The sequence below is a fragment of the Fusarium oxysporum genome, chromosome 11, assembly GCF_000149955.1.
Source record: "Fusarium oxysporum f. sp. lycopersici 4287 chromosome 11, whole genome shotgun sequence".
Classification (NCBI taxonomy): domain Eukaryota; kingdom Fungi; phylum Ascomycota; class Sordariomycetes; order Hypocreales; family Nectriaceae; genus Fusarium; species Fusarium oxysporum.
In genome coordinates, this window is record NC_030996.1 from 2,247,325 (window position 1) to 2,257,948 (window position 10,624).

General features: G+C 48.3%; 5 protein-coding genes across 5 annotated transcripts; 2 read left to right on the forward strand and 3 right to left on the reverse strand.

Annotated features, from left to right (window-relative positions):
* Positions 1-415: 415 nt before the first annotated feature.
* On the reverse strand, positions 416-1,416 carry FOXG_10217 (uncharacterized protein; the record flags this gene model as incomplete). Its single annotated transcript, XM_018389462.1, has 2 exons — positions 416-1,191; positions 1,239-1,416. 2 exons carry the CDS (start codon positions 1,414-1,416, stop codon positions 416-418), a joined length of 954 nt encoding a protein of 317 aa, XP_018247739.1.
* Positions 1,417-2,557: 1,141 nt separating this feature from the next.
* FOXG_10218 (uncharacterized protein) lies at positions 2,558-4,415 on the forward strand (the record flags this gene model as incomplete). Its single annotated transcript, XM_018389463.1, has 2 exons — positions 2,558-2,586; positions 2,639-4,415. The coding sequence occupies 2 exons, from the start codon at positions 2,558-2,560 to the stop codon at positions 4,413-4,415; spliced, it is 1,806 nt and encodes a 601-aa protein (XP_018247740.1).
* A 1,013-nt stretch (positions 4,416-5,428) lies between these two features.
* FOXG_10219 (glutaryl-CoA dehydrogenase) lies at positions 5,429-6,944 on the forward strand (the record flags this gene model as incomplete). Its single annotated transcript, XM_018389464.1, has 6 exons — positions 5,429-5,631; positions 5,674-6,588; positions 6,637-6,657; positions 6,709-6,737; positions 6,791-6,850; positions 6,898-6,944. The coding sequence occupies 6 exons, from the start codon at positions 5,429-5,431 to the stop codon at positions 6,942-6,944; spliced, it is 1,275 nt and encodes a 424-aa protein (XP_018247741.1).
* Positions 6,945-7,309: 365 nt separating this feature from the next.
* On the reverse strand, positions 7,310-8,337 carry FOXG_10220 (5-carboxymethyl-2-hydroxymuconate isomerase; the record flags this gene model as incomplete). Its single annotated transcript, XM_018389465.1, has 4 exons — positions 7,310-7,585; positions 7,636-7,836; positions 7,887-8,023; positions 8,082-8,337. The coding sequence occupies 4 exons, from the start codon at positions 8,335-8,337 to the stop codon at positions 7,310-7,312; spliced, it is 870 nt and encodes a 289-aa protein (XP_018247742.1).
* Positions 8,338-8,783: 446 nt separating this feature from the next.
* On the reverse strand, positions 8,784-9,708 carry FOXG_10221 (uncharacterized protein; the record flags this gene model as incomplete). Its single annotated transcript, XM_018389466.1, has 3 exons — positions 8,784-9,073; positions 9,132-9,480; positions 9,541-9,708. The coding sequence occupies 3 exons, from the start codon at positions 9,706-9,708 to the stop codon at positions 8,784-8,786; spliced, it is 807 nt and encodes a 268-aa protein (XP_018247743.1).
* Between the last annotated feature and the right edge of the window lie 916 nt (positions 9,709-10,624).

Consider the following 10,624-nt stretch of genomic DNA (forward strand, 5'->3'; position numbering starts at 1 on the left):
GAAGTAAAGGAATAATGCCCGGAGCTTGGCGCTCAGCTTAGCTGGCAGAGGCCGGAATTCTCGCCTAACCCGAGCTCCTACAATCGCCAACAGCGACTAATAGTGCACGGAGTACGGACGGAATGTAGGCGGAAGCTTAGCGCAATAGAGCCTAGAACAATACACACAATAGAACGAATTAAGCAAGAAGTGTGTCATCCACCATTTCCAGCCGGCTCAGGCACATCAAATTATTCAGCTTTCACTTCAATCATGGAGAAAAGAACCTGAGCTTGAGGGAAAGCACGACGTAATTTTGGACATAATACATCTATTCTATAATACCTATACCATAAAAACAACAACAAATATGAGAAGGCACAATCTAGCTTCTACTTCAGACACCAGTGATTAGCAAGGTACAGCGTCACTTCGCTCAAACGCCCATCTTGGCATATAGCTTCTTGTGTTGCTCAAGAATCAGCAGAGTGAGGACAGTCTGAGGCCCAAGACGCAGAAAGCTAGGAACCCATCCTTTAAAAACCCACAATGGGCTTTCAGACAAGGTTGATCGTTTTATGATCTGCCATACATGTTCCCCATTTGTTGAGCCCATAATGCGAGTCTTGACCACGTCTACGGGCGAGCAAACAGTTGTCGCTACAATACCAGCCAGGGAAGATGCCACTAGATGAGTTATGGTATCATCATTCATCCCAAATGTCCTTATGCATGATGCCTTGGCCATGTCGTAAGAGGCCAGCTGTGAGGAGTTCATGAGAGATGCACGAAGGGCGTTGGCGCCTACTCCACGATAGAGAGAACTTAAACCCTCATTCCTGGTGATATGTATTATACCATCAAACACATGCTTGTAGTTCCTCTGCTCTGCTAGTGGTCTTGTCATGTCAGACTGCATCCGCACGTTGACAATGTCTGCTGGGTTACCAGCCACGCCGCCAATGAAACCCGAGAGAGCCGATAAACAGATCAGCACCATGGGGGAATGAGATGTCCCGGTATCATGACTTAGGCGTGATTTCAGATCCTCATAGACTCCGAAGCGGATGGTTGAATAGGTGAATTGTCTGAGAATGGCTGCACTCAAGCCAGCATAGAGCCCAGCATAACCCTCAGTGGTGATGACACGACTGGCCATCCCTGCCATTGAAAGCCGAGCTGGCGTGATTGTGGACTGGAGACGGACTTTTACTGCATGTCTGTGAGTGATATGACGTTGAGTGAGTGCAAAGTCTAACCTAGGTCCAGTGGGTGGGTGAGCAAGGTAGCCATTGCACTGGCGCTGCCTCCAAACCAGAAGGGATACTTGTTGAACGAGGGCAACAAGGCATCCACCGAAGAAGGCTTCATCGTGATACTCATGTTGTTAGACTTGAAAAGATAATTATCTTCTTCTTGAGTAGAGAGGTTCGACATGTCTCTTGACGATGTGAACTGAGGAGCGAGAAAAGGAAAACGTTTTCACGATAACATAAACAAAACCATTGAACAAAGTTACCAAAGCGTTGGAAGTCGAGTTAATCTCGCCACTGGAAATGGAAAATGCTCTATATTTTGCTTGCTTGCCAACAATGTAACGCGACCCAAGATGAACTGCACTGCTAAACTTAGGAACGGCACTATACAGCATACTGCCGAAAATCTGCCCAGTACGAACGAATGACGCCCTCTACGCAACGGCGGATTCGTTAGAGAATTGGTTCTAGAGTCACTAAGATCAGAGTGCCCTTGTCTGAATATGGGCAGTCAAAGGTGGTTGTTGCGTGGCTGGCAGAAATTCCGAAATCCCGAAAAGCCGTGATCACGCGACGAGATCCACAAGGTTTCGTAGTGGCATGGCCTTCTTTCAGCGAAATCTGGGCTTCAGAACTATCAGAAACAGTAACCCGAGGTTTAATTGATTAGAGAGTTTGAAGGGTTATGGGATGTCAATCATTGGTAGGGAAAGACTGAAGTCGCTCGCATAGGGCGTGTGCACCATGATAGCTGCGCTTCCCAAAAACCAGGGATGGCGAACCAATTGTAGACCTAGCCATATACAAGTGCGTCAATAAGTGAACTAAATTGAGTTGTTGAAGATGGATTTGAATAAACCTAGCATGTTGAAGAAAAATACAATGTAATGGTACTGTGTAGAGGAACTACTTGCTTTCCATTCCTAACATGAACATAGGAATGCCTGTTCTACCCGGCAGATGCAGGCCGAGGTGCCAAGGAGACCTACCCCGCTGAGTCACGAGAAAAGTATAGTGCCTGAGTGACAGACTTACAGAACTCCGTCCCGGCTTAGAGGCGGAAATTGAGGCCCCTGTTCCGGCTGACCATCAGTAAGAGTCGACTTTTAATGTCGTATATTAGGAGTTAATTATTGTCGGCTTCTACACACAAAATAACGGCTCAAGGATTGGATCAAGAACTATCCCGATTCAGCCAATACCAAGTTTTAGTTTACATCCACCCGACGGCTTGGCTTGAGCTGCATCACCATCATCAAGTTCCAACACACACATATTGAGCCAACCCACTTCTCAAGAAGCAGACTCTCGCAACCGCTACCATGGTTGCAACCACGAACTCCGAGTCAACGTAAGTTTGAATGGCATTACATTCGCTATCTCAAAAACTAAAGAATTACTAGTCGTTTGGACTCCCAGTCATCGCAATTGCCCGAGATTGAAACCGATGTCCTCATTGTAGGCGCTGGTGTATCTGGGCTATCATTTGCAGCCATGCTGGCAGCTCTGAACGTAAAAGTGTTCGCTATCGCAAAGCACAGCGGTACCGCACCAGCTCCACGTGCCCACGTCACCAACCAGCGGACCATGGAGATCTTCCGCGACATGGGCATCGAAGAGCTCATCCAAGCCGCAGGAACCTGCATGCCCGAGATTGGCAACATGGTCATGGCTACTAGTCTCACAGGCATGGAGATTGGGCGCTACAGTTGCTACGGCGGAGGTGACCATCAGCTGACCGACTTCGCAAAGGCTAGTCCTAGCAAGATGTGGAACACGCCCCAGAACAACATGGAGCCTATCTTGCTGCACAGGGCACGAGAGAAAGGAGCTGACATACGCTTCTACCACGAGCTGGTGGACATTCAGCAGTCTGATGAGGGTGTTGTCGCCAGAGTACGTGAAAGGACCAGCCAAGGAGAGTACATCGTCCGTGCCCGTTACGCTGTTGGTGCAGATGGAGCAAGGTCGACGGTGGCCCAGAAAATCGGATTCGGTTTCGTTGGGGAGCCAGGACTTATGCATATGATAAGTTCGTGGGTTGAGATGGATTTGACCCAGTACGTCGCTCATCGCCCGGCTTGTATCTACTTGATGCTGCAGCCCGGTGATGCGTACTGGGTTGGTTCGGGAACCTGTATCCTCAAGAAGCCCTGGGACGAGTGGATTGTCAATCGACAGTACAACGCCGCTGATGGGGAGCCTGACATGAGCGACGAAGCTATCATTGCTCATGCCCGTAGCGCGTTGGCCATTCCAGACTCTCTTCCGATCCGGGTGAAGCACAAGGGAAAGTGGCAAGTCAACCATGTTGTCGCGACTGAGTATCGTCACGGCCGGATTTTCCTTTCTGGAGACGCGGCTCACCGTCACCCTCCCGCCAGTGGACTCGGAAGCAACACCTGTGTACAAGATGCTTACAACCTCTCATGGAAGCTAGCCGCTGTCATCAAGGGACAGGCTGGTGAGGGTATTCTCGAGAGTTACAACCAGGAGAGACAGCCCATCGGCAAACAGATTGTCGATCACGCAATTGAGACGCTTCACGACATGGCACTTCTTCCCGGTGCCCTCGGGTTTGAGCGAGGTCAGTCCCGAGACGATGGTTTTGCGAAGCTCGAGGAGCTCTTCTCCGACGCTGATGGCGCATCTGAGCGCCGCGAGTTTCTGAGGAAGACGATAGACCGTGGTAATCGTCGTTCCAATCCTCTTGGAGTACATCTGGGCCATCGTTATGCCAACTCGGTTGCTGTGGCTGACGACGGAACACCGTTCCCTGAATATGAGCGTGACCCTGTTCTGTTCTATCACCCCACGACTCACCCGGGTGCCTACATCCCGCATGCTTGGATAGAGCTCAACAAAAAGCGCATCTCGGTCCTGGATATCTTTGAGCATGGCAGCTTTGGTCTTGTCGTTGGTATTGGCGGAAAGCCTTGGGAGGAGGCTGCTGCTGTTGTCAGCAAAGAGCTTGGTGTCAAGTTACCTGTGTACTTTGTTGGCCAGGGTTGTACTTATGCCGATGTCTTGGCTGAATGGACGGATCGACGTGAGATTAGTGACCGTGGGGCTCTTTTGGTTCGACCTGATCGTCATATTGGCTGGCGATCGTTTGATCGGCCCCAAGACCCTACCGCGACTTTGCGATCAGCTTTGCAGCAGGTTCTTTCACGCAAGTAGGTACTAGGTAGTCAGCTCGAACTAGCAAAATATAATGAATTATAATTTGTACAGGAGGTTGTCTCGAGATGTGAAATTGGCGGTGCGATATGAAAAATCCCATTGAATCTGATATTTGATGCTCCTTCTATTCACCTGTCTCATACTCATGTTCTTCCTGTCGACTGTTCAATGACACCTTCCTCTGAGGTATAAGGCTTAATATTAGTTAACATCGGGCAACGTCCCAAGATTGCTAGACGCATCAAGAATTAACGGGCTACCAGAGTGATTCCCAAGAAAAAAGGATAAAGTAATCCAGATTGTCTACTCGTCATGACATCTCAGCATTGTCATCCAATTCCCAACACCAGTGCACAACAAGCCCTATGTCCTTTCGACGTCAGCCAATCTGAGTCATGTTAGGGCTCGTGCATCCCAAATCCATCTTCTTCCCACCAGAGCCTGACATATGAGAGACCCTAACAAACGTAAAGTGGCTGGACATAATGAAGTATTACGGCATCATCCGTTGGGCCATTTCCACCTCTCATGCAAGCCACGGATATTCCGTCCGAAATACCGAGTTCGTGCGAGAACACCAACATGGCTAATACTTATCGAGCTAGTGTGGAGTCCAGTCCGGAGATTATGGAATCGTGATCTCGCCCAGTGATCTCGCGCTGGTCTAGATTTCCCCTCACCATTTTGTAAAACGCGGGGCCCCAGGCTTTCACCCGTCAAGTACAGTAAAAGCTGACTCGGCATAATCGGCGTAATGGGGATTTTGCCGACAAAGTACATCATGCAGATCGGAATTGCTTGCGAGTTCGGCGCCGTAGACTCCAGGTAGAGTATGTCCATAATTCTTCATTACGGAGACTTGAGGGCATCATATGGCGCAATAACATAGCAATTCTGCAAAACGATTGTGGTCAACAGACTAAACCTTGCTCTACAACGCCAGCTCAGCTTCCAACTTAGGCTCACGTTCTCTCTTTTGAAGAAACTCCCAACCAACACTATCAGCCATCATGTCCTTTCTTTTGCGCCGACGTATTCAACCTCGGAACACTCTTAGAGTAATCGCAGCAGGCCGCAGAAACCTTTCGTTGGCCCGCTTTGATTGGGAGGATCCTGTCTCTTCAAAGAGTTTGCTCACCTCGGAAGAACTTGACATTCAGGAGACTGCTCGAGCATACTGCCAAGAGCGCCTACTACCTCGAGTACTCGGCAAGTAACTCGCCCCGTAGCTTTGAGCTCTGCACTGACCTTCAAGAAAAGAGGCTTACCGAAGTGAGCATTATGACCGGAACATTCTCAGGGAAATGGGAGAGCTGGGCCTTCTTGGAGCCACAATATCGACCCATGGATGCGCGGGTGTTAGCAGTGTGGCCTCAGGTCTCATCACAAAAGAAGTCGAACGCGTCGACTCAGGCTACAGGTCCGGTATGTCTGTCCAAAGCTCTCTTGTTATGGGTCCCATTGCCGAACACGGCACGGAAGAGCAGAAGGACCGCTTTCTTTCCTCATTAGGTCAAGGAACCATGATTGGATGCTTTGGTTTGACAGAGCCAAATCACGGCTCTGATCCTGGGTCAATGGAGACTATCGCACGTCCACATCCAACAAGGAAAGGATACTATTCAATTTCTGGAGCAAAGACTTGGATCACCAACTCTCCCATAGCTGATCTGCTTCTGGTCTGGGCCAAACTAGAGACCACGGGCAAGATTCGTGGGTTCCTCATAGAACGAGATCAGTGCCCTCCTGGAACTCTTGAAACGCCTGCTATCAAGGAGAAGAATGGCCTGAGAGCATCCATTACCGGTATGATCCAGCTCGATTCCTGCCCAGTACCCGAAGAAAACATGCTCCAGGTGGAAGGTCTCAAGGGACCTTTCAGCTGCCTCAACTCAGCCCGATATGGTATCGCCTTTGGTACAATGGGAGCTCTGGAGGACTGTATTGACCGCGCAAGGACATATGCACTGGACAGAAAGCAGTTCGGTAACCCACTTGCAAAGTATCAGCTTGTGCAGAAGAAACTCAGTGACGCGCTCACTGATGCAGCTTACGGTACTCTGGCAGCTATTCAAGTGGGAAGACTTAAGGATGAGGGCACGTTGGCACCTGAGATGATTTCGATCATCAAGAGACAGAATTGTGATCGGGCGTTAGCTGGTGCCCGCACGTAAGTTAAGCTCCGTCACTCCTACGATAATTTACTGACCATTACTAGTCTGCAAGAGATCTTTGGAGGGTGAGGTTCTTGTCCCTTTTCATCTTGACTGACACTGACGAGAGTCGCTAGAAATGCCGCCTCAGACGAATATCATATAGGTCAGCGATTTATGACATCCCTTCTCCGCATTTGTTGGTGCTGACTCTAGAAGGACGTCATGTCGCAAATCTCTTCGTGGTGCAAACATACGAAGGACAGTCCGATATTCACTGTAAGTCTCATTGCCGAGATTGGGTCACGGTTCTAACATGGAAGCAGCGATGATTGTTGGAAAGGGTATCACAGGGTTGCAAGCCTTCTATTAGAGTGCCTAAGTAATGGCTTAAAACGCGGATATTGGACTGAGTGCCTTTCCGTGAGTTAACATAGCGGTATGGCTTTGTGAAAGCCAGAGTAGCTAGAATCAACCAATAAAGAGGACAAATGCAGATTTTGCAGCATTTACCCAAAAGTTATTACCTAATATTGGTGAGTAAAAGTAATCCAAAACATATAACATCGCGCTGTCATCCTTGACATACAGCCTGAGACCTACAAGCCCAAGCGTTAAACGGAGCTGTAAAAGTGGTAAACTTAACAGAGGTTTAAATCAAAAGTGTTAGTTGGTAGTGAACACCCCAGATCAAGACCCCGGACCTTACCTATCTATTTATCTTTCTTGTCTACTATCTCACTGGAAAACCATTTGGTTGCATATAGTTCCAATCCCGCTGATAGAAACTTGTACAACATCTCCATCCTTTAACCATTTGGGCGGTTTCATCCCCAAAGCCACTCCACCCGGTGTGCCAGTCAGGATCACCGAGCCCTTTTCGAGTGTTGTACCCTGACTGACAAACGCAATGATCCTCTTCACGTCGAACACTAGATCACTGGTGTTCGCCTCCTGGCGAACCTCTCCATTCACCTTGGTCTGTAGGATGAGATCCCCAGCTGCGCCAAGGACCTATGTTCCAGTTAACTCAGCTCTGAAACTTCGCCGTTGATAGAACTCACGCTCGGGGACACAAGCACCGGACCCAGAGGAGCAAAGGAATCGAATCCTTTAGAGAAACACCACTGTGGGACCTCCCCTGCGAACTTTGGGTCCCTCTGCCATGTACGGGCTGAGACATCATTTGCAACGGTATACCCTGCCACGTAGCTCAATGCATCTTCAGTCGAGATATCCTTCCCTTCCTTCCCTATTACGATAGCCTGAGACAAGTCAGTATTATTCAACTTTGGATCATGATTGTTTGACATACCAGTTCACCTTCGTAGTCAAGTTGATCTTTCTGTGCGATCTTGGGGATAGGGATATCATCATTCCAACCTGTGATTGAGCGGGATGGCTTGATGAAGATTGTGGGATGCGGAGGTGGAGCTCTCCCTGTTTCCTTGACTACTATCGTCAGTATATAGTGCGAGAGTACTAACAAAGAATGACAGTGATGAAATACTATGCTTTGCGTAATTCAAACCAACACAGCGTAGAATAGGCACGTCTCGAGGGGTCAAGGGCCCCAAAAGCGATTTGACGTGGACTATCTTGCCTGTCGGCTTTGCGTCAAATATGTCGTTTCCAGCTAACTTTTCGGCAGTGAGACTTCCAGCTTCCAAAAGACTCGCAAAGTCTTGGGCAGGGTTTGCAACCGCATCACCAAGACAGACCTGATCTTCATCATCGAGGAATCGGATTAAGCGGCTCCAGCTCATGTCGGGCTACAGTATGGTCAGGGTTGTGAGATAGGGATAATAGTGGTAAAGCACTGGTCTGGGAATTTAAGGTAAAGGTCACAAATTCAACATAATGGAGCAACACGTATTTAAATGTACTGCATTTCTCGAGGTGGGGCTTCTAATATGTTACACCAGTCACACCATATAGGCCAGATCTGTTCTAAGGCTTGCCTCGGGCATTTTGGCCGAGCCGGAATTGTAGTCTATCAGATCAATGTCAATGTACCGAAATACCGTATGTCCGATTTAACTGAACCCATCTTGGCTGTTGTTTCTTACGACAGCCCGAAGCAGTCCGGCCTATTATGAAGACCTTGCTGGATATTTCGGCTAGGACCACGCACTGCCTGTGTACAACATGACAATTCATCACGGCTTCTGAAGTCACTTCTGGATAGCCAATAGTTATGCTACTCATTCTGCTAATTCCTTAAAGCGTTCTGAATCTCCAGAGAAAGCGCGTCTACGTCAAAATCTCCAATAGGTCGATCAGCCCAGTCCGCAATCTTCTTCACCACATCCAAAACAGTCTTTACACATTCCACTGAGTTTCCTATCCCCAGCGTAGCTTTGATATGACTCTTCGTCTGTCGGGTAGCCCCCAATGCCGCAATCGAAGCTGCAATAATGAGATGAGACTCATTTGGTTGAAATACCTCCTCGTTCGCCTTTGAGATGAGGTAGCCCCATGTAACAACCGTCGAGCAAGTAACTGAAGAAGGAAAGTCAGCAAAATAAAATAAGCAGAGTATGTACTGGGAATGACATACATAGATCAGTAAAGTATTTATCCATCAGACTAAAAATGCCTGAATTTCCGACGCCACTGTATATGCGAGATTTGAGCTCAGTACCCTTCTTGACGTCTTCTTCATCGATTGTCGTCTTTCTGAGCACTCTGGTAGAGGCATAAGCGGGACCTTTGCGCTCCACAACGCCAATCATCCCATAGCATGCGGGAATACAGGTTGGCATTCCAATGTATGGGAAAACAATGGTGATGGCCTCTCGAGTGGAAAGAAAGAGCTTCTCAGAAGCTTCTGTTGTTGAATCAAATGTAATATCATCGAAGAAGCGACCTACGACATCTGCACGACTGACAGCGCAACACACGGCAGCCTGTCAAACGTGTTAATAGTCTTGAAGCAAGACGTTGACCAGTTCAACTTTTTGACGTACTATGATTGCATGACTGAAAGGTTTTAACTCCGGATGAGACGAAGCTAGCTTTGAATTGAGTTCGAGGAACAGGCCCCTGTCATATTTCCGTGCCTGGGGCTTAATGTTGGTAGAGACGTATTTTGCGTCCCAGTCGGACATGAACAAGTCGTCGTTCCAGTCAAGCATCCTGATTATCTTTGACAAAGAGCTGTGAAACAGCGAGGTATGGCCAATAAATCACTAAAGACTTTGGAGATCCAGACCACGGTAGTATCAAATGCTAGCATTTATATGATAACCCATTTATTCTGGAAGGGCCGTGGGACAGACGTCAGACAGAGAGGGGAAGTGTCGCGCCTTTACTCAGGAGTGCCTATTCGTCCTTCCACTTCCGCCCCTTGCAACACTCTCGCATACAACTGTTTGAACAACGTCACACGCTGCTTGAACATGATTGGATTTGCGTGGAGACAGCCGGGACTTTCGGAAAGCAGACGGAAATTCCAGACCATGGGGCCGCCAGCAACATCATGAGTGCGGGGAAGCCAGATCCGGTTTAGTCCGAGTCAAGCTAGCATGAGCTCCAGCGTCCAGCATCCGCTGGCTTCTGTAGCTGTCGGTATCTCAGTCAATGCGCTTCACCGTAATTATATGCAAAACTGGAACTGTTGATAACGTCGCTTTGACCAGCCCCATGACGCGCCCCAAAGGCAGACCGAGGAAATGCGCGTATTGCGAACGTGTATTCACCAAGGAGGAACACTTGAAGCGGCACGAGAGAAGCCGTAAGTTACTTCACGACATCATCAATGTTCATTACTAACAACCAAAGATACTGGTGAGAAGCCTTTCAAGTGTTGTAAATGCGGTAGGAGCTATGCTAGAAGGTGCTTCGCGTTTCTCATAATGCGTAAAGGTCATTGAGGTCTCCATCACATCCCACGTGTTTTCAATCTCATTGTCCTGTTCTTGGCATTAGTTTTGAACTCAACCTGTAGATTGCCCCAAATAGCATTTCATCGTTTACCATGCCAGGATTTAATACCGCACCTTTATTAACTCCTCGCGCCTAGATAAGTGTCGTCATCCTTTCACGATCAAT